The sequence below is a fragment of the Salvelinus alpinus genome, chromosome 6 (genome assembly GCF_045679555.1).
Source record: "Salvelinus alpinus chromosome 6, SLU_Salpinus.1, whole genome shotgun sequence".
NCBI lineage: Eukaryota > Metazoa > Chordata > Actinopteri > Salmoniformes > Salmonidae > Salvelinus > Salvelinus alpinus.
In genome coordinates, this window is record NC_092091.1 from 80985587 (window position 1) to 81012435 (window position 26849).

At 44.3% G+C, this 26849-nt stretch overlaps 1 protein-coding gene across 3 annotated transcripts; it reads right to left on the reverse strand.

Annotated features, from left to right (window-relative positions):
- Window positions 1–2290: 2290 nt before the first annotated feature.
- Window positions 2291–26824, reverse strand: sclt1 (sodium channel and clathrin linker 1). 3 transcript variants are annotated; one of them, XM_071408198.1, is made up of 22 exons: window positions 26710–26824; window positions 26174–26219; window positions 25868–25938; window positions 25012–25064; window positions 21725–21797; window positions 21499–21554; window positions 21255–21396; window positions 20942–21064; window positions 20631–20696; window positions 19954–20024; window positions 19714–19804; window positions 19539–19630; window positions 19356–19419; window positions 9841–9954; window positions 9309–9407; window positions 7697–7843; window positions 6412–6554; window positions 6029–6221; window positions 3766–3962; window positions 3319–3397; window positions 2984–3079; window positions 2291–2609 (listed from the first exon to the last, which is right to left on the reverse strand). In XM_071408198.1, exons 2-22 carry the CDS (start codon window positions 26205–26207, stop codon window positions 2547–2549), a joined length of 2067 nt encoding a protein of 688 aa, XP_071264299.1. In that variant the 5' UTR covers window positions 26208–26219; window positions 26710–26824; the 3' UTR covers window positions 2291–2546. The 3 variants fall into 3 exon arrangements, with proteins under 3 accessions (XP_071264299.1, XP_071264298.1, XP_071264300.1); XM_071408197.1 differs by having other exon boundaries at window positions 20870–21064; XM_071408199.1 differs by lacking the exon at window positions 2984–3079 and having other exon boundaries at window positions 20870–21064.
- Window positions 26825–26849: the final 25 nt, after the last annotated feature.

The window sequence follows — 26849 nt, forward strand, 5'->3', positions numbered from 1 at the left end:
AAGTGTTATCACAAACCATCAGTTTGGTTAACATAAACAATGTAGCGCTAGCAATTTATAACATATTTCTGAGCAAGTCAAGGTGTATTACTTACATAGCTATCAAATGGCACTTTAACATAGACATTAATAGAGAAACTACAGAAGCAAAAACATTAGCTACACTTCTTATCGCCGGTTCTCTTGTCAAAAGTGGAAACAAACTGATCTTGTGCGTTTACGGTTTCTTAGCAACCAGCACCTCCCAGCACACGGCGCGGAAGATCACCAGCTGCACATGCGCAATTTGCAGTAGAACTCACATATCATTCATGTCCCAAACCTCAGGGATTTTAAAACTAGGCAAAAATACTTGCACCCTACAATATACACTGCTCAAAAAAATAAAGGGAACACTTAAACAACACAATGTAACTCCAAGTCAATCACACTTCTATGAAATCAAACTGTCCACTTAGGAAGCAACACTGATTGACAATACATTTCACATGCTGTTGTGCAAATGGAATAGACAAAAGGTGGAAATTATAGGCAATTAGCAAGACACCCCCAAAAAAGGAGTGATTCTGCAGGTGGTGACCACAGACCACTTCTCAGTTCCTATGCTTCCTGGCTGATGTTTTGGTCACTTTTGAATGCTGGCGGTGCTCTCACTCTAGTGGTAGCATGAGACGGAGTCTACAACCCACACAAGTGGCTCAGGTAGTGCAGTTCATCCAGGATGGCACATCAATGCGAGCCGTGGCAAAAAGGTTTGCTGTGTCTGTCAGCGTAGTGTCCAGAGCATGGAGGCGCTACCAGGAGACAGGCCAGTACATCAGGAGACGTGGAGGAGGCCGTAGGAGGGCAACAACCCAGCAGCAGGACCGCTACCTCCGCCTTTGTGCAAGGAGGTGCACTGCCAGAGCCCTGCAAAATGACCTCCAGCAGGCCACAAATGTGCATGTGTCAGCATATGGTCTCACAAGGGGTCTGAGGATCTCATCTCGGTACCTAATGGCAGTCAGGCTACCTCTGGCGAGCACATGGAGGGCTGTGCGGCCCCACAAAGAAATGCCACCCCACACCATGACTGACCCACCGCCAAACCGGTCATGCTGGAGGATGTTGCAGGCAGCAGAACGTTCTCCACGGCGTCTCCAGACTCTGTCACATGTGCTCATGTGCTCAGTGTGAACCTGCTTTCATCTGTGAAGAGCACAGGGCGCCAGTGGCGAATTTTCCAATCTTGGTGTTCTCTGGCAAATGCCAAACGTCCTGCACGGTGCTGGGCTGTAAGCACAACCCCCACCTGTGGACGTCGGGCCCTCATACCACCCTCATGGAGTCTGTTTCTGACCGTTTGAGCAGACACATGCACATTTGTGGCCTGCTGGAGGTCATTTTGCAGGGCTCTGGCAGTGCACCTCCTGGCACAAAGGCAGAGGTAGCGGTCCTGCTGCTGGGTTGTTGCCCTCCTACGGCCTCCTCCACGTCTCCTGATGTACTGGCCTGTCTCCTGGTAGCGCCTCCATGCTTTGGACACTACGCTGACAGACACAGCAAACCTTTTTGCCACGGCTCGCATTGATGTGCCATCCTGGATGAACTGCACTACCTGAGCCACTTGTGTGGGTTGTAGACTCCGTCTCATGCTACCACTAGAGTGAGAGCACCGCCAGCATTCAAAAGTGACCAAAACATCAGCCAGGAAGCATAGGAACTGAGAAGTGGTCTGTGGTCACCACCTGCAGAATCACTCCTTTTTTGGGGGTGTCTTGCTAATTGCCTATAATTTCCACCTTTTGTCTATTCCATTTGCACAACAGCATGTGAAATTTATTGTCAATCAGTGTTGCTTCCTAATTGGACAGTTTGATTTCACAGAAGCGTGATTGACTTGGAGTTACATTGTGTTGTTTAAGTGTTCCCTTTATTTTTTTGAGCAGTGTAGTTTGTATAGCTAGATTCCCAACAGAACGCGGGCTGTCATACATCGTTTTTGTCCTTCATGGTAAAACTCTGGACCTCAAAGACGGGTTGCAGTTGAAACTACACACATTCCTGATATCGTCTTGATTCTGCAAAATTGAAACGCATACTATCCCATGCAAACCTGAAGGAGCATCCTGGAGACAATCACTCAACCACACACAAATTAAACATGACCATATGCACCAGTGAATTATTTTAGTTAATTTATCCCAACACAGAAAGGTGAATTTAAATACTTCCCAACAATGACCACAGAAATAATGAGCACTAAAATATTTCCTAATTTCCCAACAATGACAATAAAACACACCAGAAAGAGAATTTAAATATATTTTAATAACAGACATCACAGTGAATGGTATAAATCCATAACAGACATGGGCATTTCTGTAGAAATGGTTGGCAATGCACACAGTCAGGGATGGAAATTAAGCTAGCCCGATGCTAGTACATTTCAGACTGGCTAGTAGAAAATGTGGCCAACTAGCCCAAAGTGAAATTTTATATTTTTAAATATCGTATGGCACAGCGGACAAGTGCCCAAAATCCTTAAGTCTCATCCCTGCACACCGCTATAGAGACTCCAGGTCTGCCATGGACGATGTTTTCCTTCTCTGTGACGTCATTATACTGAGCTGAAAGAGAAAGACAGAAAAATGGGTGTGTTAGAAACAGTCAAAGCCAACAAGGTCCTGTCAGTATCAGGGCTTCTTCAAAGATGGTCTCCATGAAGAATGCATCATATAGAACAGACAGGAGACACGTCATTTCTAGCTGTGCAGTGTTCCAGTACTGCATCTCATCTCAATAAGATCCAGGGTCCTATTCATTAGACACCAAACCAAGTAACACTGACTAAAACAGGGACTACCTACACGTGTCCAATAACGTTTTTGAACTGTTTTACTACAGTGTGCCCAATAAATATGACCCTGTGGTGATATCAGACAACTGAGCTGACATCATCAGTGTGCGCCTCTCCCTGGCCCCAGTGTAAAACCCCTAGTACCTGTTGTGATGCTGTAGTTGCCTTCTGTTCTGCCTGAGTCAAACGCCTCTGGAGACGACTGTTCTTCTCCTGGTACTCTGCCATCTGCCTCTCGTACTAGACAACAACACATTTCAACCACAACAACATTATTGAGACACTTCATCCCCTACTGGACCCCAGCAACAACACACCGACATCACATTTCCTCCGCATATGAATTATGATGCGGGTTGCTATTGGTTTCAAGGTGAGTAGTGTGTTGAATTCACGTAAGTAGAACAATTGTCGGTGTTTCTTTTTTATCTTCTATAACACTGTGTGTGTGTGTGTGTGTGCGTGTATGTTAGAATCACCTCTACTATGGACTCGTGGTCAGTCACCAGCTGGATCTCCAGTTCCTGACAACGTTGCTTCTGTCGACTCAGCTCACCCCTGAAACCCACAGACCTTGTCATAGTTGAAAGCGACCAATCATCAAACACATACTTATATGAAAACATCCACTCATCAACTAGCAACTGTGTCAAACAGTTGGCCCTTTGGTCCGTAGCCTGTCAATCTCTCCCTTCTACATTGTGTAGGAGGCTTGAAACAACGTGATCTGCAAAGTGAGAGAGCAAGAACAGCTTCTCAGAGGTTCAAAGCAGAATGGAAAATGTGGACATCCTCTTACCAAATTGGTGAGTTTGTAAAGTTGCCTATATGGACACTGGGCTATTATGGTGGAGTGTCAGTAAGAACTTCAAAATCACAGTTCATTGGTCAGATACACACAGGTGTACCCAGGACATTGAACTAACTTGAGGCTGGTGAGTTTGGTGTGGAAGGTCAGGGTGAGGGTCTTGGCCTCCTCCTTCCAGCGCTGGCTGGTCTTCTGCTGGGCAGAGAGGAGGCGGGTCAGGTCAGCACTGGAGCTCCTACTGCTGTCCTCCAGCTCCCTGACCCGGGCATCCAGACCCTGCTCCTTTAGGGAATACTCCTGCTCCACCTGGGAAACCTGGGGAGAGGAGGGGGGAAGTGAGGCTGGGTGGGAGTGTCTCCGACTTGACCTACCCACCCGTTTAACCCTCATCTTGTTTTCATCTTCATCATCTTTTCACCTGCTAGACCTGTATCCCTCCTCATATCCCACCTTGCTCTACCTGCTAGACCTGTATCCCTCCTCATATCCGACCTTGCTCTACCTGCTAGACCTGTATCCCTCCTCATATCCCACCTTGCTCTACCTGCTAGACCTGTATCCCTCCTCATATCCCACCTTGCTCTACCTGCTAGACCTGTATCCCTCCTCATATCCCACCTTGCTCTACCTGCTAGACCTGTATCCCTCCTCATATCCCACCTTCCTCTACCTGCTAGACCTGTATCCCTGCTCATATCCCACCTTGCTCTACCTGCTAGACCTGTATCCCTCCCCATCTCCCATCTTCCTCTCTACCTGCTAGACCTGTATCCCTCCTCATATCCCACCTTGCTCTACCTGCTAGACCTGTATCCCTCCTCATCTCCCATATTCCTCTCTACCTGCATCCCTCCTCCATATCCCATCTTGCTCTACCTGCTAGACCTGTATCCCTCCTCATATCCCACCTTGCTCTACCTGCTAGACCTGTATCCCTCCTCATCTCCCATCTTCCTCTCTACCTGCTAGACCTCTATCCTTCCTCATATCCCACCTTGCTCTACCTGCTAGACCTGTATCCCTCCTCATATCCCACCTTGCTCTAGCTGCTAGACCTGTATCCCTCCTCATCTCCCATCTTCCTCTCTACCTGCTAGACCTCTATCCTTCCTCATATCCCACCTTGCTCTACCTGCTAGACCTGTATCCCTCCTCATATCCCACCTTGCTCTAGCTGCTAGACCTGTATCCCTCCTCATCTCCCATCTTCCTCTCTACCTGCTAGACCTCTATCCTTCCTCATATCCCACCTTGCTCTACCTGCTAGACCTGTATCCCTCCTCATATCCCACCTTGCTCTACCTGCTAGACCTGTATCCCTCATCTCCCACCTTGCTCTACCTGCTAGACCTGTATCCCTCCTCATATCCCACCTTGCTCTACCTGCTAGACCTGTATCCCTCATCTCCCACCTTGCTCTACCTGCTAGACCTGTATCCCTCCTCATATCCCACCTTGCTCTACCTGCTAGACCTGTATCCCTCCTCATATCCCACCTTCCTCTACCTGCTAGACCTGTATCCCTCCTCATATCCCACCTTGCTCTACCTGCTAGACCTGTATCCCTCATCTCCCACCTTGCTCTACCTGCTAGACCTGTATCCCTCCTCATATCCCACCTTGCTCTACCTGCTAGACCTGTATCCCTCATCTCCCACCTTGCTCTACCTGCTAGACCTGTATCCCTCATATCCCACCTTGCTCTACCTGCTAGACCTCTATCCTTCCTCATCTCCCACCTTGCTCTACCTGCTAGACCTGTATCCCTCCTCATATCCCACCTTGCTCTACCTGCTAGACCTGTATCCCTCATATCCCACCTTGCTCTACCTGCTAGACCTGTATCCCTCCTCATATCCCACCTTGCTCTACCTGCTAGACCTGTATCCCTCATCTCCCACCTTGCTCTACCTGCTAGACCTGTATCCCTCCTCATATCCCACCTTGCTCTAGCTGCTAGACCTGTATCCCTCCTCATATCCCACCTTCCTCTACCTGCTAGACCTGTATCCCTCATATCCCACCTTGCTCTACCTGCTAGACCTGTATCCCTCCTCATATCCCATCTTCCTCTCTACCTGCTAGACCTGTATCCCTCCTCATATCCCTCGCTCTCTGACCGGTGGCTTGGTTTTCCTTTACCTCTCATTGGCTCACCATCTCTCAAATGCCACTTAGCTCTGACCTGTGTTCTACAGATTGGTGCTATCGGTTGTTAACCTCGACAGACTGGTCTTACGTGCTGTTTTGCCTGTCTCTGTGTGAGCAGTAAAGCCTTGCATAGTTGGTCTATGTCCCCGTCCTTCCTCTACCCTGATCCCTCCCTCCCGTTCATACTGCATCCAGTCTAGTCTTAAAGGTGTTTAACCAGGTAGTCTCACCTGCTGTGTAGCTCTCCTCTGGGTCATCATGCTAGCCTTGCGTAGCTCCTCCATCTCCCTGCGGAGCTGCATGTTCTCCTGCTGCAGCTGGAGCCGCTCCTCGCTGACCCCGCTGCAGTCCTCCCTGGCTGCAGACAGAGACCCCTGCAGCCGCCGCACCTCCTCCTGGCACCGGGACAACTCCTCACTGTAGCTGAGGGGGGAAAGGGGAGGGAGGGGGGAGAGAAGGGAGGAAAAGACAGAGAGGGGGCATTTAAATGACAAAGTACTGTATACACTCGGGTCCAGACAGATGAAACAGGCAGACTAAAAAAGCACACTTGATAGCTGAACACAGATCTCAGATCAGCAGCTCAGACTAAGCACACAGAAATCTGTCTCACTCCATCTCCATTTTCTTCATCTTGTTGTGTGTGCTCTGCAGGGTGATGTTCATGTCGTCCTTCAGTCTCTCAGCATTCAGAGATCTCTGGTGGAGGGCCTCCATCTTCCTGTACTCTGGCTCTCCTCTACCCTCCTTATACACCTGGAGTACAGATGACATAGGAACAGGTTATAATGCATTATAATGCTTCATACCCTTCATTCCCTAGAAAGTTATTTCACCACCTGTAGGAATGTACGATCCAGTTTGGTAAAACTATAGTATGACTTCTTCCCCAATCACCTCCCCTTCTCCAGTTCCTCCTCCACTCCCCCCCTCGCCTTCTCCAGTTCCTCCTCCACTCCCCCCTCCCCTTCTCCAGGTCCTCCTCCACTCCCCCCTCACCTTCTCCAGGTCCTCCTCCACTCCCCCCTCACCTTCTCCAGGTCCTCCTCCACTCCCCCCTCACCTTCTCCAGGTCCTCCTCCACTCCCCCCCTCACCTCCTCCACCTCCAGTTCCTCCTCCAGTTTCTCCTCCCCTTCTCCAGTTCCTCCTCCCCCAGTACCCCCTCTCCTCCACTCCAGTTCCTCCTCCACTCCCCCCCACTCCAGTTCCTCCTCCACTCACCTTCTCCAGGTCCTCCTCCACTCCCCCCTCACCTTCTCCAGTTCCTCCTCCTCTCCCCCCCTCACCTTCTCCAGTTCCTCCTCTCCCCCCCTCACCTTCTCCAGTTCCTCCTCTCCCCCCCTCACCTTCTCCAGTTCCTCCTCCTCTCCCCTCCCTCACCTTCTCCAGTTCCTCCTCCTCTCCCCTCCCTCACCTTCTCCAGTTCCTCCTCCTCTCCCCTCCCTCACCTTCTCCAGTTCCTCCTGTCCCCCCCTCACCTTCTCCAGTTCCTCCTGTCCCCCCCTCACCTTCTCCAGTTCCTCCTGTCCCCCCCTCACCTTCTCCAGTTCCTCCTGTCCCCCCCTCACCTTCTCCAGTTCCTCCTGTCCCCCCCTCACCTTCTCCAGTTCCTCCTCTCCCCCCCTCACCTTCTCCAGTTCCTCCTCTCCCCCCCTCACCTTCTCCAGTTCCTCCTCTCCCCCCCTCACCTTCTCCAGTTCCTCCTCTCCCCCCCTCACCTTCTCCAGTTCCTCCTCTCCCCCCCTCACCTTCTCCAGTTCCTCCTGTCCCCCCCTCACCTTCTCCAGTTCCTCCTGTCCCCCCCTCACCTTCTCCAGTTCCTCCTCTCCCCCCCTCACCTTCTCCAGTTCCTCCTCTCCCCCCCTCACCTTCTCCAGTTCCTCCCCCCCCCCTCACCTTCTCCAGTTCCTCCTCCACTGCCCTCATCTCTCTCATGGACCTCTCCATCTGAGACTGTTTATCTGCACACTCCAGTTGTAGAGCCGACAACTCCTCAGCCATGCGATGGATCTGTGAGTTGCACTGTTTACGTACATTCTCCACCTGACAGAAACACAATCCAGAACGAGTCAATAACACCTGAAGGAACAACAGATTGAGCAGGTGGGATGTATACTGTCACTTCACAAAACAATTATATTTTGTAAGTCACGCTTTTCAGAGGGAAATGCAGAGAGATGCACCCCTGGTTTCACCACATTGAAATGCACACCGCAGCTTGTGAGTCTGTGCTATTTCAGTGTCCAGGCACGTCTAGATTTAGACCAGTGTCTGACAGCCTGGTGAAGGCTAACATTAACAGGCTTGGGGAGTTAGATCTTAACTCAAGAGCCTTTAATAGAATGGTAATCACAGTCCCTCCCTGGTAAAGAGCCAGGCAGAGAAGTCAGTTCAGTGAGTTGCTCAAGGAAAAAACTATACGGACACTGCTGAGCTGCAAACAGATCATTTCAGAATTGCTTAAAATTAGGTTAGGGTTGAGGGTTTGGTTATGGTTAAGGTAAGGGCCAGTTTTCGATTAGTCGTGTTACAGGTCAGCAGTGTCCTTATAGTCTTCCTCTACTGAGAACACAGCATCAACTGAGAACGTGGTCAGGAGGAAGCAGCCTAACAGGTTGAGATTATAGTGTACTGGTGATGTATTGGAGATAATGAAACACTAGGGTTAGAGAGGGTGGCTCAGGATGCCGGAACTAGGGTTAGAGAGGGTGGCTCAGGACGCCGGGATTAGGGTTGGAGAGGGTGGCTCAGGATGCCGGGACTAGGGTTAGAGAGGGTGGTTCAGGACGCCGGGACTAGGGTTAGAGGGGGTGGCTCAGGATGCCGGGACTAGGGTTAGAGGGGGTGGTTCAGGACGCCGGGACTAGGGTTAGAGGGGGTGGTTCAGGATGCCGGAACTAGGGTTAGAGAGGGTGGCTCAGGACGCCGGGACTAGGGTTAGAGAGGGTGGCTCAGGATGCCGGGACTAGGGTTAGAGAGGGTGGTTCAGGACGCCGGGACTAGGGTTAGAGAGGGTGGTTCAGGATGCCGGGACTAGGGTTAGAGAGGGTGGTTCAGGATGCCGGGACTAGGGTTAGAGAGGGTGGTTCAGGACGCCGGGACTAGGGTTAGAGAGGGTGGTTCAGGATGCCGGAACTAGGGTTAGAGAGGGTGGCTCAGGACGCCGGGACTAGGGTTAGAGAGGGTGGTTCAGGATGCCGGGACTAGGGTTAGAGAGGGTGGTTCAGGATGCCGGGACTAGGGTTAGAGAGGGTGGTTCAGGATGCCGGGACTAGGGTTAGAGAGGGTGGTTCAGGATGCCGGGACTAGGGTTAGAGAGGGTGGTTCAGGATGCCGGGACTAGGGTTAGAGAGGGTGGTTCAGGATGCGGGAACTAGGGTTAGAGAGGGTGGTTCAGGATGCCGGGACTAGGGTTAGAGAGGGTGGTTCAGGATGCCGAGACTAGGGTTAGGGTACAGTTGGAGGGGAGGAATAGGGTTAGCATTTTGTAAAAGGAGTTGAGAGACACCTCTTTCCTGGTGCGTATGGCAGCATCCTGGATCAGTTGTCTGACGGCTTCATTCATCTTGTCCAGCTCCTCAGATTTCTGTTTCTCTCTCAACAGGGCCTGATAGGGAGATACATACCATCATAACCAGAGTTATGCTGAATGACAGACAGTCCCTGACCAGACAGAGATACATACCACCATCATCATCATCATCACCAGAGTTATGCTAAATGACAGACAGTCCCTGACCAGACAGAGATACATACCATCATCATCAGAGTTATGCTGAATGACAGACAGTCCCTGACCAGACAGAGATACATACCATCATCATCAGAGTTATGCTGAATGACAGACAGTCCCTGACCAGACAGAGATATATACCATCATCATCAGAGTTATGCTGAATGACAGACAGTCCCTGACCAGACAGAGAGGGGAGTAAAGGGTGTGAAGGAAGGGGTAGAGGGGGTTGTCTGACCTGGTGAGACAGAGAGAGGTTAGATTGTGTCCAGAGAAGCAGACCGTAGCAGTAGAAGACTGTATGTACCTGGTCCTTCTGTAGCGAGGCCTCCTCAGCCAGCTGGATGGAGTCTCTGACCTTGGAGAAGGCCTCGTAGCGCTCCTCCTCCAGAGAGGCACAGCGCACCTGCAGCTCCCCCACCTGACGGGTACACCTCGTTATACACCGCGCTATTTAGCTACATGACCTTGTAGATACTGTCGTGGAAAATCATTTTTCAAATACAACGCTTACCAGAACTTTTAAAATCAAACATGCTCTTTATTACAACTGTACAGCCCACTGGCATGTCCCCGCGGAACACACCCCGCGGAACACACCCCGCGGAACACACACCGCTTCCCACATTTATACATAAATAGCATATGGGTCCACCCCATATGCAAATAAGCATACTTCCCCTAATTTTCCCTGCCATCATTATCTTTTTAGTTCAGGCTTCCTGCTTGTTCACGCCTACTAACGCCCATTATCTGCTTTCAGTTAAATTATAATAGTGGCCAGACCCATGCTTGTCTTAAAAATAATCTATGTCCATCTACCCTCTAGGCCTATGACTCAACCCTGTATTTAATTCAATGCCCCAGCATGTTCTCTGGTATGTCCTTATTGGAATTGGCAGACTCTATGTCTCTTCTTGTCATTAGTGTCCAGTTGCCTTAAGCATATTTCTCTGGTATGTATGCTTTTAGTGGAATGTGTAGACTATAAGTCTAGTGTGTCCAATTATTCTAGGTGCCCATGTGTCTGGTCAGTCTGTCAGCACAATGGAGAAAATAAGAGGGCCAGAACATCCCTTAGTATATCTCCATTACCACAGTCTCATGATAAATGTGAACATGTGGTTCGTTACTTTAATGTTCAGCTGTCTTATGTCCTTATATTTTATCCATGTGTTTTATGTTACTACTACAATCCCCCCTCTGGGGCTATTTAGCCACATAAATGATACAAATAAGACTTTGGGATAGTAAATTAAAATACCTATGATAAACAAGAAAATACAAAAAATAAAAACAAAGTGAAGCATATAAACCAACTAGACCAAACATCTCCAATGTGAAATAGGAGTAAAAGATCCAATCAGAAACATTAAAGAAAACCAACTAGACCAAACATCTCCAATATTCATAAGAGTAAAAGATCAAATTTGGTATAAAAATATAAGGATAAAATATTACATATTTGATGAAGCATGAGCGTGTAGGTAAATAGCCTTGCCTGAGGTTATCTCAGTTATGTGAAAATCAAAATAATACAAGGAGTATAATAATAAATGAATAAGAAAAAAATAAAAGACCTACATGCAGTTACAAAAGAAAATTGACACAACATCATTCTAAATTTAAGCATTTCAACATGATCCTCCTTGCAGACATGAATTTGGAAATACAGCATATACAGGTAGACCATCCTTACAAAAATCATGGCAAGCATAACCACCTCCAGGAACTACTCTATATAGACAGTTTGGATTCCCAAAGGGGCAGTCCAAAGGTCCACCGACCGCATTACAAGGCTTTCCATACTTATTAGTATACTTGCCTGGGCTACTCGGTACAGGATCAATCACCACAGGAGGGTCATCTCTCCTTACAGACATCTAGTTAACTGCTGTCTGAACCACAATTGACTTTACCAGGGTATAACACAACAAAATGCAATACCCAAAGCCAACAACCCTCCTCCCAACATGATGGTCATCCTAGCAAACATGACACAAACTCCACCCTTCTCCACTAAGAGCCAATTAAGTATAGTTAATGAATCCCTGTTGATTATATCATATATAATTAATCCATTCTAAGTTCATATTTGGTGTTATCCACAGAAATATAGATTCAAATCCTGATTTAACCTCCTCTCTGGCCTTGAAATCCCTAAGTAGACCTCTAAGCAGTCCAATTGCATTAAGGTATACCTCAGGATCCTTATCATAAACCCTTTTAACTCTAGGTTTTAACATAGTCATCATGGAGTGATTCAATAATAGTAACCTATTTAATTGCTTCTAACTAAGGCACAAAGATCAATCCATCCATCAGGCAATACATTCAACAGTTAGTTTTTTCCACACATCCAGAAACTATCAGCAATACCTCTGTCTTGATTTTTCAACATAGTAAGAGATGGCGCAACCTGAGTTATGTAACTACACAACCCTTTTCTATTCATAATCAATCCTTTATCATTACTTTTACGAACTCCCGCATTCTCTAGCACCCAAATAGTATCACATTCTACAGTGGTGTTTCCTACATCAATTCCTTCAGTGTGGTGTCTGTAAAAACATTCATATTTTCCTTTAACCACAGTACTTCTGTCTAACTGGGGTCCATTTAATTCAGTTCTAATTTCATAGGCAGCACAATCATTGTCTCCCAACTTAGTCTCGTTTAACATGGCTCTGCCTCTAGTGCTCCCTTGAGCAATCCTACATTCAATGTCACACAAGGAAATAGAATACTTTCTATTGGTACAATGGTCATTTTTCCAACTTACACAGTTTTTAAATGATGCTGGTTCAGAGACTATTAAAAGATCAGACAAAGGTGATTTTCTACACAAAATACAATTGTCCATTCTGTGTTTGTTTGCCATAGACTTAACCCATTTGTACCACTCGTTCTTCACTACTTCTTCTCGTGTGCTGTCCTTGAGTGGTTCTAATATATCTAATTCTGTCACTTTTTCAATGTTCTTATCTTGAGGTAGATCATTAGAGTTTATCAGAAAGTTCCAAATGTCAGTAAAAAACTCTCCTGACTGATGTCTCAGGTTGCTTTGTTGGCACGGTGGTCTGCTTGGTAAGGGCAGTCGATGTCATCTAGTGGTAACTACTGTGGTCGTCACAGCAGCCGCCACCCTTGTTGTTGTCACAGGTTCTTCCTGTTCAGGTGCAGGGGTAGGTCTTCACCTTCCACTGGTTCAATCTTGTTCATGATGAGCACCTACTCGTCTTTTTCTTTGATTCATGTCAGGTCACATCCTTTCGGGTCCCAAACGACTTCTCCCTTTGTTTGGTGATGTGTCCATCCACAGAGTGCAATCTCCGATAAGGGTTTGATCCTTATGATTGAGATAGACTTCAGTTCTCCTGCTTCTGTTATACATTGAGGTGGAACATAGATTCTAACCTTGTCAGTCTTTTTGGATTGTTCGGCTGATTCCATTCTTCTCTTCCTGCTCCCACCATACATCTTGATTGTGCATTAGTCTGTTGTTTCTATACTAGCATTCACTGTTGCTTCTGTTATGTCAATGTCATTATTCTTTTGTTGTTCTAACATCAATTGTCTGTAAAGGAGGCCATTCAAAAGTTTAAAAGTCAATTGTGGGGTAATCCCCATTTTCTTCAGCTTGCGGGACTTTTCCTCCTCTTTCTTCACCTGAAGCTCCCTCCTCAGGCCGGACTTAGCTTCCATCTGGAAGGGTTTCAATTTTTAGGAAAGAAACGTTCTTATTCTGTTCCTTGTGAGGCCTCTCCTCCTCTTCTGGGTGCATTAGTCGGTGCACGTGTCATATTTTGGCTTTCACTTGATTTACTGTTTTCTTGGCTCCTCCCTGGCATCTCAATCGTTTCCGCTGCTCCTGCTCCCTCCAGGCTCCCTCCTGGTGAATCAGCATCCTCTGTGTCCTCATCTCTATGTGGTTGTGTCCTTCTCTCTGTTGGGACTCAGCTGCAGTGGTTCAGATGGTATCACGTCTGGCTTCTTTTCACTTGGACGGCCGTTCTTGTTGCTTTGGCCACCTCATAGGGTCCATCTCTCCTCGGTTGATCCCACTTCCTCCGGATCCCTCCAACGTGGACTAGATCTCCTGGTACCACTGAGAGAGGTCCTTCTGGTCCCCTTGGATCATCAAACGCAGAACCTCTCATCCTGGTTCAGGTTTCTGCCTACTTTCTGTGAAGCATTCATACTTAGAGACTTATGGCCTCTGTTCTAAGATTGCACCATACATCCTCTTACTTCCATCACTCATCACACAACAAACAGACATTCAGGCTGAAGCTGGCGAACCCCTCTCCTTCTGGTTTCCTAAACATAAGACTTGGAAAACAACAGACAAAACATAACAGCATTGACAATGTTATGTGTTATGCATAAATATATTCATGCAAACTGAAATCTGAGACCATGACAATTCCCACTCTCTCTTTACCTGACTCTATGCCTCCAGGATACTTTTCTGCTGGACTCCACAAAAATAAAAGCCCTAAAAAGCTTCCTCATGCTTCCACCCAGTCTTCCCCTTTCGGCCACAGGTTCTGAGAGGTGTTCCCAAATCATGTCATTTTTACTTAGTTTCCCATCTACTCCATTTCAACTGATAATCATGTGCATAACCTACAATTAACATTCTCTCTTCTTGAATTAATTCAACACTGTATATGCTTTCATATCAATCCCTTTAACATGTTTGTTTAGAGTATAATATCCTATCATCCATTCTCTTTCACATGATGTATTAAAAATAAAACATGTAGCCTCCAAACTCAACCCAGTATGTCTATAGTGGAATCTAATCTCTCTCTCTTTCTCTCTCTGATTCCACATCCTCTGTCATGGTGTTTTCAAGCTCACCCATTATTCAGCTGGACCTTACTTCTCGTGAGACTTATACACCCACCAAAGAGAGACATAAAGAACTTTACCACTGCAGTGTTGTAAGAAGTATACCACCAGCCTGGTGTATCTTGATGTACACTCAGTCTCCAGAATGCAGCCCAAGCCCTTCCATTTCTGGCTGTTTTTTCCTGAGGACATACACACTAACACATGGGTTATTTCCTGACAACATTAGCAAGATCACTAAATCTTAAGTTTTAATAATAGCCCTATGTAACCATTCTGCCTCAAATACCTGGCCTCCTGCCACAGAAATATTCATAATGATAATCAAATGATGGTCCCTACAGCAACTGCTGTAAAATACATTCTTAAAACATTCTCAAATCTTTTCTAATCAATTTAAAATAGATATCAGTCCCCCCTTAGGAACATATTCACAACCTTATGTTCCTCAAAACACAAATAAATTGACCAAACGAGAAAAAGAGAAAAAGAAATTACAATAATTGCACAGTTGCAATATTACCACTATTTGTAATGTAATTAAACCTGGGGAAAACGTCCATCCTTTTCAATCTATGCCAATGTTATTGTTGGTCTCTTTCTTCTACATTCTTGGGTATCATCGCACAACAGACTACCTTTATAGTCAATCAAACAATACAATTTATCATTACAATTCCAATGACATTAGAAAACAAAAGAAACAAAAAACCGATAATCAAATATTCTGGAAGTTTTGTCAACCTCCTTGTCCCAGGATTAGATTCCAGAGCGGCCCTAGGCCTATTAAATTCAAACAGTGCTATATCTAAATAACTAAACAGTTATGTTTATTGTTTATACATTTACCAACCCAATATTCAGGATAACAATCCTTAGTGTTTACTTTAACTCAAATTGGACCTGATCAATTCAATACACATCATCCCTTTAATAATTAACATTTAAACTAAACACTTTTATTACCAGTATTATCTATTTTCCCAATAGCCCTTTTGTCTCAGTTTTTCTTACATGAGTGGCCTGGTAATAAAAGTTCAATACCCCAATTCCTTTAATTCATAATACACCCTGGCCCATATCATTTCAACATGTCTATTATTTGATACAGTTCACAGGTCATCAGACACAGTTGTCCCTCACTATTCAGTCGATTAGGGCGGGTATGAGCTCCACACCCACTAGTGGTGATATTCTCTCCCATGCCCTAAAGCATTCTGACGTCACCTTTCATGACAACTCCCTTATTCTACTGGTGATCTCCCAGATGAATTACAGATGATGTAGTTATCAACAAAACCCTTACATAATCCCACACTCCAATAAACCCTTTAGAAAAACTTTCAACACTTTTTATATGCATAATGAAAAAAACACATTTGTGTATTCCCCCAAAGACCATAACCCCAAAGAACTGATAGTTTTACCTATGAACCCATGTTATATCGAAAATAAAAATTAAAATAAACCTATTCGAATAACTTATTCAATTTAAGGGTACAACTCTTCATAATTTTCCCAGGGACATAATAGATTTTCAAAGTAATTATACAGTTTGAATAGAGTCAGGTGTCTTAAACATTTTATAAGTATATCCCACCTGTTCCAACAATTTCTAGTAAAAGGTGATCAGTCTTTCACAAGAAATTCCTAGGATTCAGGGCATTTTGAGACCATTAATATGTTTCCACTCCCCCTTTCTTTAGGAGCAACTTAAATACATTTTTCAAAAACATGTTCATCCTTTTGCATACCCAATTTGAAACTGAATTGGAAAAAACCCTTCCAATAAACCTACTAATGTATATTCATTCCCAGTACATGGTGCACTTAGTAGTAAATCATAAGCCAATAATCGCAAAGGGACTGGACTCACTCATCCAGAACTCCATGTTTTAGCCTTATCCAGATATTTTTATTTTTAAAGCGGCTGACTTTAATTAACTGCTTTCCACAGTAATGCAGTCTCCAATGACATTGTTGACCAGAGAAGATTAAAAAACCCTTTTTTTCCCTTATTCTTTCTGGAAAAGAAAGTGTACATATTGTTAATATTCACAACGTTACCTTTTAGTCAGCAAACCAATAATTTTACTTATCCATAGATTTTATTCTAAAGCGTCTTTAACAGTTCCAGAGAATTGTGGTATAGAATGTCTAACAATTAAAATTCCATCGTTATTTTACTAGATGTCAAACGTGATCCAATACTTCTTCTTGACCACATATAAACTGTAATCTCTATGAAACACTCATTGTTCGCTCAGAGACTATACACCGACAAGTAAAAAATTCCATTCTCACTAACCTCAAACCAATTAGTTGTTTGTTATTTTGACAAGGAAATAAACTCTTGTATAGCGGCATTTCCTACTACCGCACTAAGTTCTAGTGTCACCTTACACTAATTTTCCCCATAACCCGCTATATCCATATTCAAAACAGGGAGCTATTTTCTCATTTGTTCTTAGATCTTGTCAATAGTTCTGCCAATCACCCGCACGTCTGCGAGGACTAGAGGAACCACACACACAACCTCATCGCAATGTATTTTCTGATGATAGAATGTTGACATCAGAACGCCTACAAATCGAGCTTCACATTTTGGTCCCATGCGACTATTTATTTATTTATTTTTCCTAAATACTCCCATGTATTTCTACACCTTTTATTTACTATTTTTCCGAGTTAGAGCCAATCTCCTTTCCAATTAATAATTCATTTGTCACATCACTTAATTTCTTTTATCGAAGCCTACTCTATACAGTACATACATTATTTCTGAATACTACAGCATCAACTCTACTCTGTCACAGGAGAGCTGCGCGCTCCCTCTCCTGGACGTTCTGCCTACATACACACACAACTCGTCTTTCCTTCCTAATCTTCTATTTTTACACAGATCTACTCATTTCTTACAACATTATCATTCATCCTTTTATGTTTCATCCGTTCATTCAATCCCTTTGTTTTTACCTCAAAACAACTCAGTCTTTCTTTATTGACTTAATTCACTTCCTTCTACATAAGCCTAGACTTCTACAATATGACGAGACTACTGTCTAATCGGATCAGCTTGTCTTCATATCCTATTCAACCCCCAATACTTATCTTTTCTTCTATTCTTAGAGTAGTATTGTGGCGTGACCTACTGAATTACCAAACCCTGGTAGCTAGACAGAGCGGTTTTTTATTCGCAGGATTTCTTTTGCATTTGAACGCCGCACAATCGGGCCAACGTTTTTCCTGCACCTACTACTTCACTCATACAGTCCTCATTTCAGAGCGGAAACTATGAATATTTATTTAACTACTGATTTATGTTTTGACCGTATAAGTTACTTTTGCAGTTGAACGCCGCACAATCGGGCCAACGTTTTCCTACAACCTACTGTTTTATGCTTTGACTGTATAAGCTACTTTTGCAGTTGAACGCCGCACAATCGGGCTAACGTTTTCCTACAACCTACTGTTTTATGCTTTGACTGTATAAGCTACTTTTGCAGTTGAACGCCGCACAATCGGGCTAACGTTTTCCTACAACCTACTGTTTTATGCTTTGACTGTATAAGCTACTTTTGCAGTTGAACGCCGCACAATCGGGCTAACGTTTTTCCTGCCTTCTAAATATTTCATCCGTTCAGTCCTTCTTTCAAAGCGGTAACCATGAAATATTAATTTAACTACTAAATATTCACCAACAGACCCTTCTGCCGCGCTGTGAATATCCCACCCAAGCAGACCTTTTCAAAAATGTTAACCAGCCATCTCAGCCAGATGCGCAAACAACCGCATCATTTAAGCTACACATTCGAACGGTCTGATCTGAACGAGCGCATGCATGCTCACTCTACATCTAACACAAGCAAAGTTCACAGCACCTATTCACTCAGTCTCTATACATGCGCATACATTTACATTTAATACCATTCCCCAAATTACACATACATGCAAATTCATTGAATTTAAAAGTTCTTTTGTATTTACTGGTTTCATTTTAGGAAATTTGAAAGAGAGACTTACGTGGCGCTCCTCTCGCTGAGACAGTATCTCTGGAGCAATCTTACACAAACATTTCAACTATTGTAAGAACTTGCTTACCTTCTAGTTGGGCGGCCACCTCTGTTTGTTTAGATTGTCCAAAGAACCCATCATCAGCCAAGAACGTCCCAGTCCCTATCAGCTCCTGGCATGCTCGCCAATTATGTCGTGGAAAATCATTTTTCAAATACAACGCTTACCAGAACTTTTAAAATCAAACATGCTCTTTATTACAACTGTACAGCCCACTGGCATGTCCCCGCGGAACACACCCCGCGGAACACACCCCGCGGAACACACACCGCTTCCCACATTTATACATAAATAGCATATGGGTCCACCCCATATGCAAATAAGCATACTTCCCCTAATTTTCCCTGCCATCATTATCTTTTTAGTTCAGGCTTCCTGCTTGTTCACGCCTACTAACGCCCATTATCTGCTTTCAGTTAAATTATAATAGTGGCCAGACCCATGCTTGTCTTAAAAATAATCTATGTCCATCTACCCTCTAGGCCTATGACTCAACCCTGTATTTAATTCAATGCCCCAGCATGTTCTCTGGTATGTCCTTATTGGAATTGGCAGACTCTATGTCTCTTCTTGTCATTAGTGTCCAGTTGCCTTAAGCATATTTCTCTGGTATGTATGCTTTTAGTGGAATGTGTAGACTATAAGTCTAGTGTGTCCAATTATTCTAGGTGCCCATGTGTCTGGTCAGTCTGTCAGCACAATGGAGAAAATAAGAGGGCCAGAACATCCCTTAGTATATCTCCATTACCACAGTCTCATGATAAATGTGAACATGTGGTTCGTTACTTTAATGTTCAGCTGTCTTATGTCCTTATATTTTATCCATGTGTTTTATGTTACTACTACAATACTTGTTTAAATAGGGATGCCAAAAACTAAAGTGTTCCCCACCTGCCTCTCCCACACCACCTGCTCCCTGCGTACACTCTCTGCCTCCTGACTAGCTGCCTTCAACCTGCAGGAGACAGGAAGTGTTCAGCAAAAGGAAAAAGTAGAAGGAATTGAAGCGAGATGCACACAGCTGTGGAAGAATCCGGAAGAGGAACTGGAGTGAGGATTACAGGTGTGTTTCACCTGGCCTCTAGCTGACTGAGGGCTGACTGGAGATGGTGGAGTCTTTGATCTGAGGCCTCCTCTCTACCATGAGCCTCTGCTGCATCGTCCTCCTACACACACAATAAAGGGACTGAGGTTATATTCTGCTATGGTAAACTACGGTAGAGAACTAGAAGCCCCGTTGTTTCCCTACCCGTCTCTGTATCTGCTCCTGGACGTTCTGCATCAGCTTGGTCATCTCCTCCACCTTGGCTGTGGCCATCCTCAGATCTGCTTTGGCCGATCTGCAGTAGGAGTGGAAAGAGAGAAACAAATAAACCCTGCTCTCTGCAGTAGCACTGCCTGAGCTGTGCAGCAGCTGAAGAGCTACATTCCTGAGAGCCATTTTGGATCGAAATGTAGGAGGCCATTCTGGATCTGTAGTAGTGTGTACCTGAGCTGGTTGCGTAGCTCCTCCATCTCAGTGCTCTGTTCTGTCAGCGTCTTCAGGAACTGCTGGTTGGTCTGAGTGTGGCACGAGAGACACGCGCGCCGGTGAGGCATGATGGCTTCAGTACACACACACACACTAAACTTCTCACAAACACCAAATGTCTCACACACACACACAACTCCTCAGTCCTCACACTACACTACAGAAGCACTACCTGGTAGACAGAAACAGAGAGAGGAAGGCCCTTGCCTCACTCCTCATTAAAGATGTATAAGATGGATACATTACTCCCCAGAAGCAGAAGGCAGGTGTGTGTGAGATAAACCTGTACTGTCATATTAGTTTACAGGCAGGTCTCTGTCGTAACAGTATCTAGAAAAGCCAGTTAGCGGGCAAGTGAGTAAGGAAGTCAGAATGATAGTGTGTGTAACAAGCATGGGGCAAAGCTGGGAGAGCAAAGGGATTAGGCTCCTTCCTGTCTGCAAACACTAAGCCCCACTGACTGACTGACTGCCTGCCTGACTGACTGACTGGTCTAGTTAGTGTTGGTGTGTTCTAGCCATGTGTAAAACAGATTCCTTATTTACCAATGACCCAATATTCTCCATTCTATATCACAAACACTATTATAACGTTACACACACATATATTTGACCTAGTGATTGGCTGCAACTTACAGATTCCAGTTTCTGATTGGTGACTTGGAGTTTCTGGATGTGCTGCTGGAATTGGATGAGTTGATCCTATGACAAAAATAATAAAGAGGCGGGGTTAATGACAACTTCCCTCACATCACTTCCTCTTAGACAACGACATTGAATTAATCATGAACTACGGACACAAAGTCAAACTCTCAGCTTGTACTAACTTCTAGCATTACAGAGGTTTAGAAGCAGCAACGATCAGCTCCACTCACTGATCTCAATGGGAGAGGGATGAGCTCCATAACAACGCTGCCCTCTGGGGGCCAAACTGGGAGAACGTCTACCTTGAGGCGCTGTTGCTCGGCAACATGGAGCTGTCCGTCAGAGGTTGTTATCTGGTAGAGCTGCTGTAAACGGTCCAGCTCCTGGGCTGAGGCCTGCCACAGCTCCATGGCCTGGTCTCGCTCCTACACACACACACACACACACACACACACTTCAATATATTTGAGTCACTCAGCATATGGTCTCATCCAGAGAGCCTTACAGTAGGGTGTATTATAATGCAGGTAACACACACACGCCATATCGTCCCACACACACCATATCGTCACACACAACATATCATCACACACACGTGGAGGTGTTTAGACTAACCTGTACAGAGAGCTGGATCTGTTCGTGAAGGTTGCTGATGAGCCCCTCGTCCCCCAGTGTGTCCCCCTCCACCCCTGGTCCTGTACTGACTGGGAGGGTCTGCAGCTGCCTCTCTATGGACCCCCTCAGCTCAGCATGCAGCCTGGATGGGAGATGGCCACACACACACACAGCATTAATTTACCTCATTGATGTAAAAAGGCACCGGCATGCTGTGGTCTGAGTACTGAAGTTTAAACCGTACCGTTCATTCTCCTTGACCACCGTGTCCAGCTTCAGTCTGATGGCAGTCATCTGCATCTTGGAGTTCAAAGTGTGAGGTAAAGATTAAATGTCCATCACTTTGGAAGTATATTGTAGTCAATCATAAAATATCTCCATTGTAAAACACAATCCTTTCATTTTATTGTAGTCAAACTCCAAAAGATGAATGAACAAACAGAACAGCGAGAATTTGGACAAATGTTCACCTGGTAGCTCTGCAGTTGTTCAGTCATGTCATCCATGTGACGGTCATACTCTGATAGGAGGGGAGCCATTATACTGGAACACATCCACAAACCACAACACTGGAATCACCTTCATTATACTGGAACACATCCACAAAATCACAATACTGGAAATCACCTTCATTAGACTGGAACACAACCACAATACTGGAAATCACCTATATCAGACTGGAACACAACCACAATACTGGAAATCACCTTCATCAGACTGGAACACAACCATAATACTGGAAATCACCTATATCAGACTGGAACACAACACTGGAAATCACCTCTATCAGACTGGAACACAACCACAATACTGGAAATCACCTATATCAGACTGGAACACAACCACAATACTGGAAATCACCTATATCAGACTGGAACACAACCACAATACTGAAAATCACCTTCATCAGACTGGAACACAACACTGGAAATCACCTATATTTGACTGGAATCACCTTCAGACTGGAACACAACCACAATACTGGAAATCACCTATATCAGACTGGAACACAACCACAATACTGAAAATCACCTTCATCAGACTGGAATCACCTTCATCAGACTGGAACACAACCACAGTACTGGAAATCACCTTCAACAGACTGGAACACAACACTGGAAATCACCTATATCAGACTGGAATCACCTTCAGACTGGAACACAACCACAATACTGGAAATCACCTTTATTTGACTGGAACACAACCACAATACTGGTAATCACCTTTATTTGACTGGAACACAACCATAATACTGGATATTACCTATATCAGACTGGAATCACCTTCATCAGACTGGAACACAACCACAACACTGGAGATCACCTATATCAGACTGGAATCACCTTCAGACTGGAACACAACCACAATACTGGAAATCACCTATATCAGACTGGAACACAACCACAATACTGGAAATCACCTTCATCAGACTGGAACACAACCACAATACTGGAAATCACCTATATCAGACTGGAACACAACACTGGAAATCACCTCTATCAGACTGGAACACAACCACAATACTGGAAATCACCTATATCAGACTGGAACACAACCACAATACTGGAAATCACCTATATCAGACTGGAACACAACCACAATACTGGAAATCACCTATATCAGACTGGAACACAACACTGGAAATCACCTATATTTGACTGGAATCACCTTCAGACTGGAACACAACCACAATACTGGAAATCACCTATATCAGACTGGAACACAACCACAATACTGGAAATCACCTATATCAGACTGGAACACAACCACAATACTGAAAATCACCTTCATCAGACTGGAACACAACACTGGAAATCACCTATATTTGACTGGAATCACCTTCAGACTGGAACACAACCACAATACTGGAAATCACCTATATCAGACTGGAACACAACCACAATACTGAAAAACACCTTCATCAGACTGGAATCACCTTCATCAGACTGGAACACAACCACAGTACTGGAAATCACCTTCAACAGACTGGAACACAACACTGGAAATCACCTATATCAGACTGGAATCACCTTCAGACTGGAACACAACCACAATACTGGAAATCACCTTTATTTGACTGGAACACAACCACAATACTGGTAATCACCTTTATTTGACTGGAACACAACCATAATACTGGAAATTACCTATATCAGACTGGAATCACCTTCATCAGACTGGAACACAACCACAACACTGGAGATCACCTATATCACACTGGAATCACCTTCAGACTGGAACACAACCACAATACTGGAAATCACCTATATCAGACTGGAACACAACCACAATACTGGAAATCACCTATATCAGACTGGAACACAACCACAATACTGGAAATCACCTTCATCAGACTGGAACACAACACTGGAAATCACCTTCATCAGACTGGAACACAAACACAACACTGGAAATCACCTTTATTTGACTGGAATGACCTATTGCTAATTTGTCAAACACTTATCCAGAGCATTCAACTATAGGTGGGTAAGAAAACCAAAAATCACAGTCATTGTAAGTAAACTATTTATTTTATATTTAATACTACCGACCCATATCATCTTTCAAATATAGACATTCTGACTCAAATAGTTCACGTCGTCTAGTGACCCAGCAAATAAACAACGTTTCTAAAACAGTTGTTGTAATTGTGAATCGGCACGTGGCCGAGGAAATTGCAACTAAAACATAAACTTCGCTAACACTAGCCCTGCTGACGTAAAAAGTTATAGACCGACTAAACTTTATGGTTTTCTTCCAGTCAAGAGTTAAACATCACCCTTATAAACTGTGATAAAGATGTAGATGGATAACAGAGAAAACATCTACACTGTTACATTAGAGATTCAAAGGTCTCCTGGTCAGTACAGGTGAGTGTCTATCACGTGTCGCCTTAGGAACAGGTATCACTTGTCTTGTCTTAGGAACAGGTATCACTTGTCTTGTCTTAGGAACCGGTATCACTTGTTGTCTTAGGAACCGGTATCACTTGTCGTCTTAGGAACCGGTATCACTTGTCGTCTTAGGAACCGGTATCACTTGTCGTCTTAGGAACCGGTATCACTTGTCTTGTCTTAGGAACAGGTATCACTTGTCTTGTCTTAGGAACAGGTATCACTTGTCTTGTCTTAGGAACAGGTATCACTTGTCTTGTCTTAGGAACAGGTATCACTTGTTGTTGGTGCTATGAGGTTTATCATATTTTAACTCTCCATCTTTGAATGTGCTGTAGATCAGAGCTCGACATATTTTGCAAGATGGGTGTAGAAAGTCTCCAGATGGGATGGTGAGAGATGTCTTCCATGTCCAATGAAATTGGACTATACGTAGCCGCAACTTATACAGTCAAGTGTTGCAACAGTAAAACACTGGTCATCAGCGTTGACATCTTTCTGTTTGTTCTCATCATTAGAAGAAGAGGGCAGTGAGAAGAAGAAAGTGGACATTCATTACTTCCTTCATTGTTGTCGTGTCAATCTTGATTTTGACCCTTGGTCTTTACTTCGGACTGGTGGTGAAACAGGTAGCCCACCCTCAGCAAAACACGACCTTTAACCTTTAAGCGCCTGGAACATGGGCTGTGTTCCATATGACACCCTACTCCACTACTTCTGACCAGAACCCTATGGGCAGCCCACTGATGAAAAGTAGTGCATTATTTTGTGAATAGGGTGCCATTTAGGGGACACACGTAAGCTTTGGTTCCTAAAGAGGGCCATGTCACTGTCGGGTGACAGCGGAGTTGTTCCTCTCTTACCTCTGGTCAGCAAGCCAGGGGGCTGGGGTCGCTGCGTGTGTCTCCTCTTCACCCTGCAGAAACAGACCATTTAGAACGCTCTCAGGCCTGACTCCTAGTATTACTCAAAATCTTATGGATTTTATCATCTAGGTCATATTTTGTGGTTTATCTTTTTGGCAGTGTGCAGCAGTGGTGGAAAATGTACCCAATTGTAAAAGTAAAGATACCTTAATAGAAAAATTACTCAAGTAAAAGTGAGTCACCTGGTAAAATAATACTTGAGTAAAAGTCTAAAAGTATTTGGCTTTAAATATACTTAAGTATCAAAAGTAAATGTAATTGCTAAATGTATAATTTCAAATTCCTTATATAAATCAAACAGATGGTATAATCTTGTTTTATTTAATTTACGGATAGCCAGGGTCACGCTACAACACACATCATTTACAAACGAAGCATGTGTGTTGAGTGAGTCCACCAGATCAGAGGCAGTAGGGATGACCAGGGATGTTCTCTTGATACGTGTATGAAATGGACCATTTTCCTGTGCTACTAAGCATTCAAAATGTAACGAGTACTTTTGGGTGTCAGGGAAATTGTATGGAGTAAAAAGTACATTATTGTCTTTAGGAATGTAGTAAAGTAAAAGTAGTAAAAAATATAAACAGTAAAGTACATATACCCCAAAAAACAACTTAAGTAAAAATACTTCAGTCATTTTACAACACTGCTTTGCAGTATAGGCTACCAGCTAATGTTTGACCATTGCTAAATAACATTGGTTTACCTTTTGGCACTGAGCAGTGTCGACTAGAACTGATGAATAATAGACTCCTGCTACATCACAGCTAAACCCTTTCACACCTTACAGTACCTGTGGTGCTGATGTTTCTTGAGAGCGGTGCCTATCCTGATAGTGACTCAAGGCAGAGTTCAGCCTTTGGACTGCAATGATAAATCCAGTATGAAATCAGATGCTAAACAATAACAATGACATATATATAATATGCAAAGCTTATGAAAAGGGTATGGCTGTGGGCTAGCTGCAATGTAACCAAGAGAATTTTGACATTGTGCTGGACTCTTTCAAAAGTCTCCTGGTTGCATCACAGGTAGGCTATGGTTAGTATGGATATAACAACAAGACTAGTAGCTAGTATTCAGAGAATATCCAATTAACCTTGATCACGCAAAAACTCGACTTCAGTGGACATCTTGCATTGAATCTGCACAAGAAAAGACCGCACATATTACTTAACAAGAGATAGATATCTAGCTATAGCTACCGTAAACCATACATGCCCTCTGTCATGCTAGTTACGACACAAGCTTGCTACAAACACAACACAAGCTTGTACAATCAACAGGTGGTTTTCAAAAGATTCGGGGAGTAAGATAGTTGATTTGCTGGTCGAGCCCTTGTCATGACCCTGAAAAACAGCGATGTTGTTTAATGTTTACTGATAGCTGGCGGGTTACTAGGCGTAACTAACAAGCCACAGTAATTAGCTAAGCAAATTTTGAGTCAGCAGGCACTGACTGCTATGTGATATCGTGTGAGCGACAAACATTTCGATGAGTAAAAACAGCTTTTCGCTTGCACATATCACGTAATCTGACCAAATAACTACAAGCGATACAATAGCTACAAGCTATACGATTAATTGTGCTATGTGAAATTCCATCTTTACACTAAAGCAAACAAATTAAACTAACCGTTTAATTTCTCTATAATCCTTCCGCCGTCGATTTAAAGAAGGGCACCGCTGAAAAACCAATCACAAAAAAGAAGTGCAACCGCCTATTCTGCCCCCATAAATTAGAAACATACAAATAGTTCCACCTATTTCATGGAA

Excerpts from the sequence above, each read along its gene's own strand:
- sclt1 (XM_071408197.1), bottom strand. The coding sequence starts at position 26,207 with ATGTCCACTGAAGTCGAGTTTTTGCGTGATCAAG. Across the intron at positions 25,065-25,867 it reads AAGAAACATCAGCACCACAG|GGTGAAGAGGAGACACACGC; the intron begins GTACTGTAAGGT and ends CTGTTTCTGCAG. Across the intron at positions 19,631-19,713 it reads AGGAGCAGATACAGAGACGG|GAGGACGATGCAGCAGAGGC; the intron begins GTAGGGAAACAA and ends TTGTGTGTGTAG.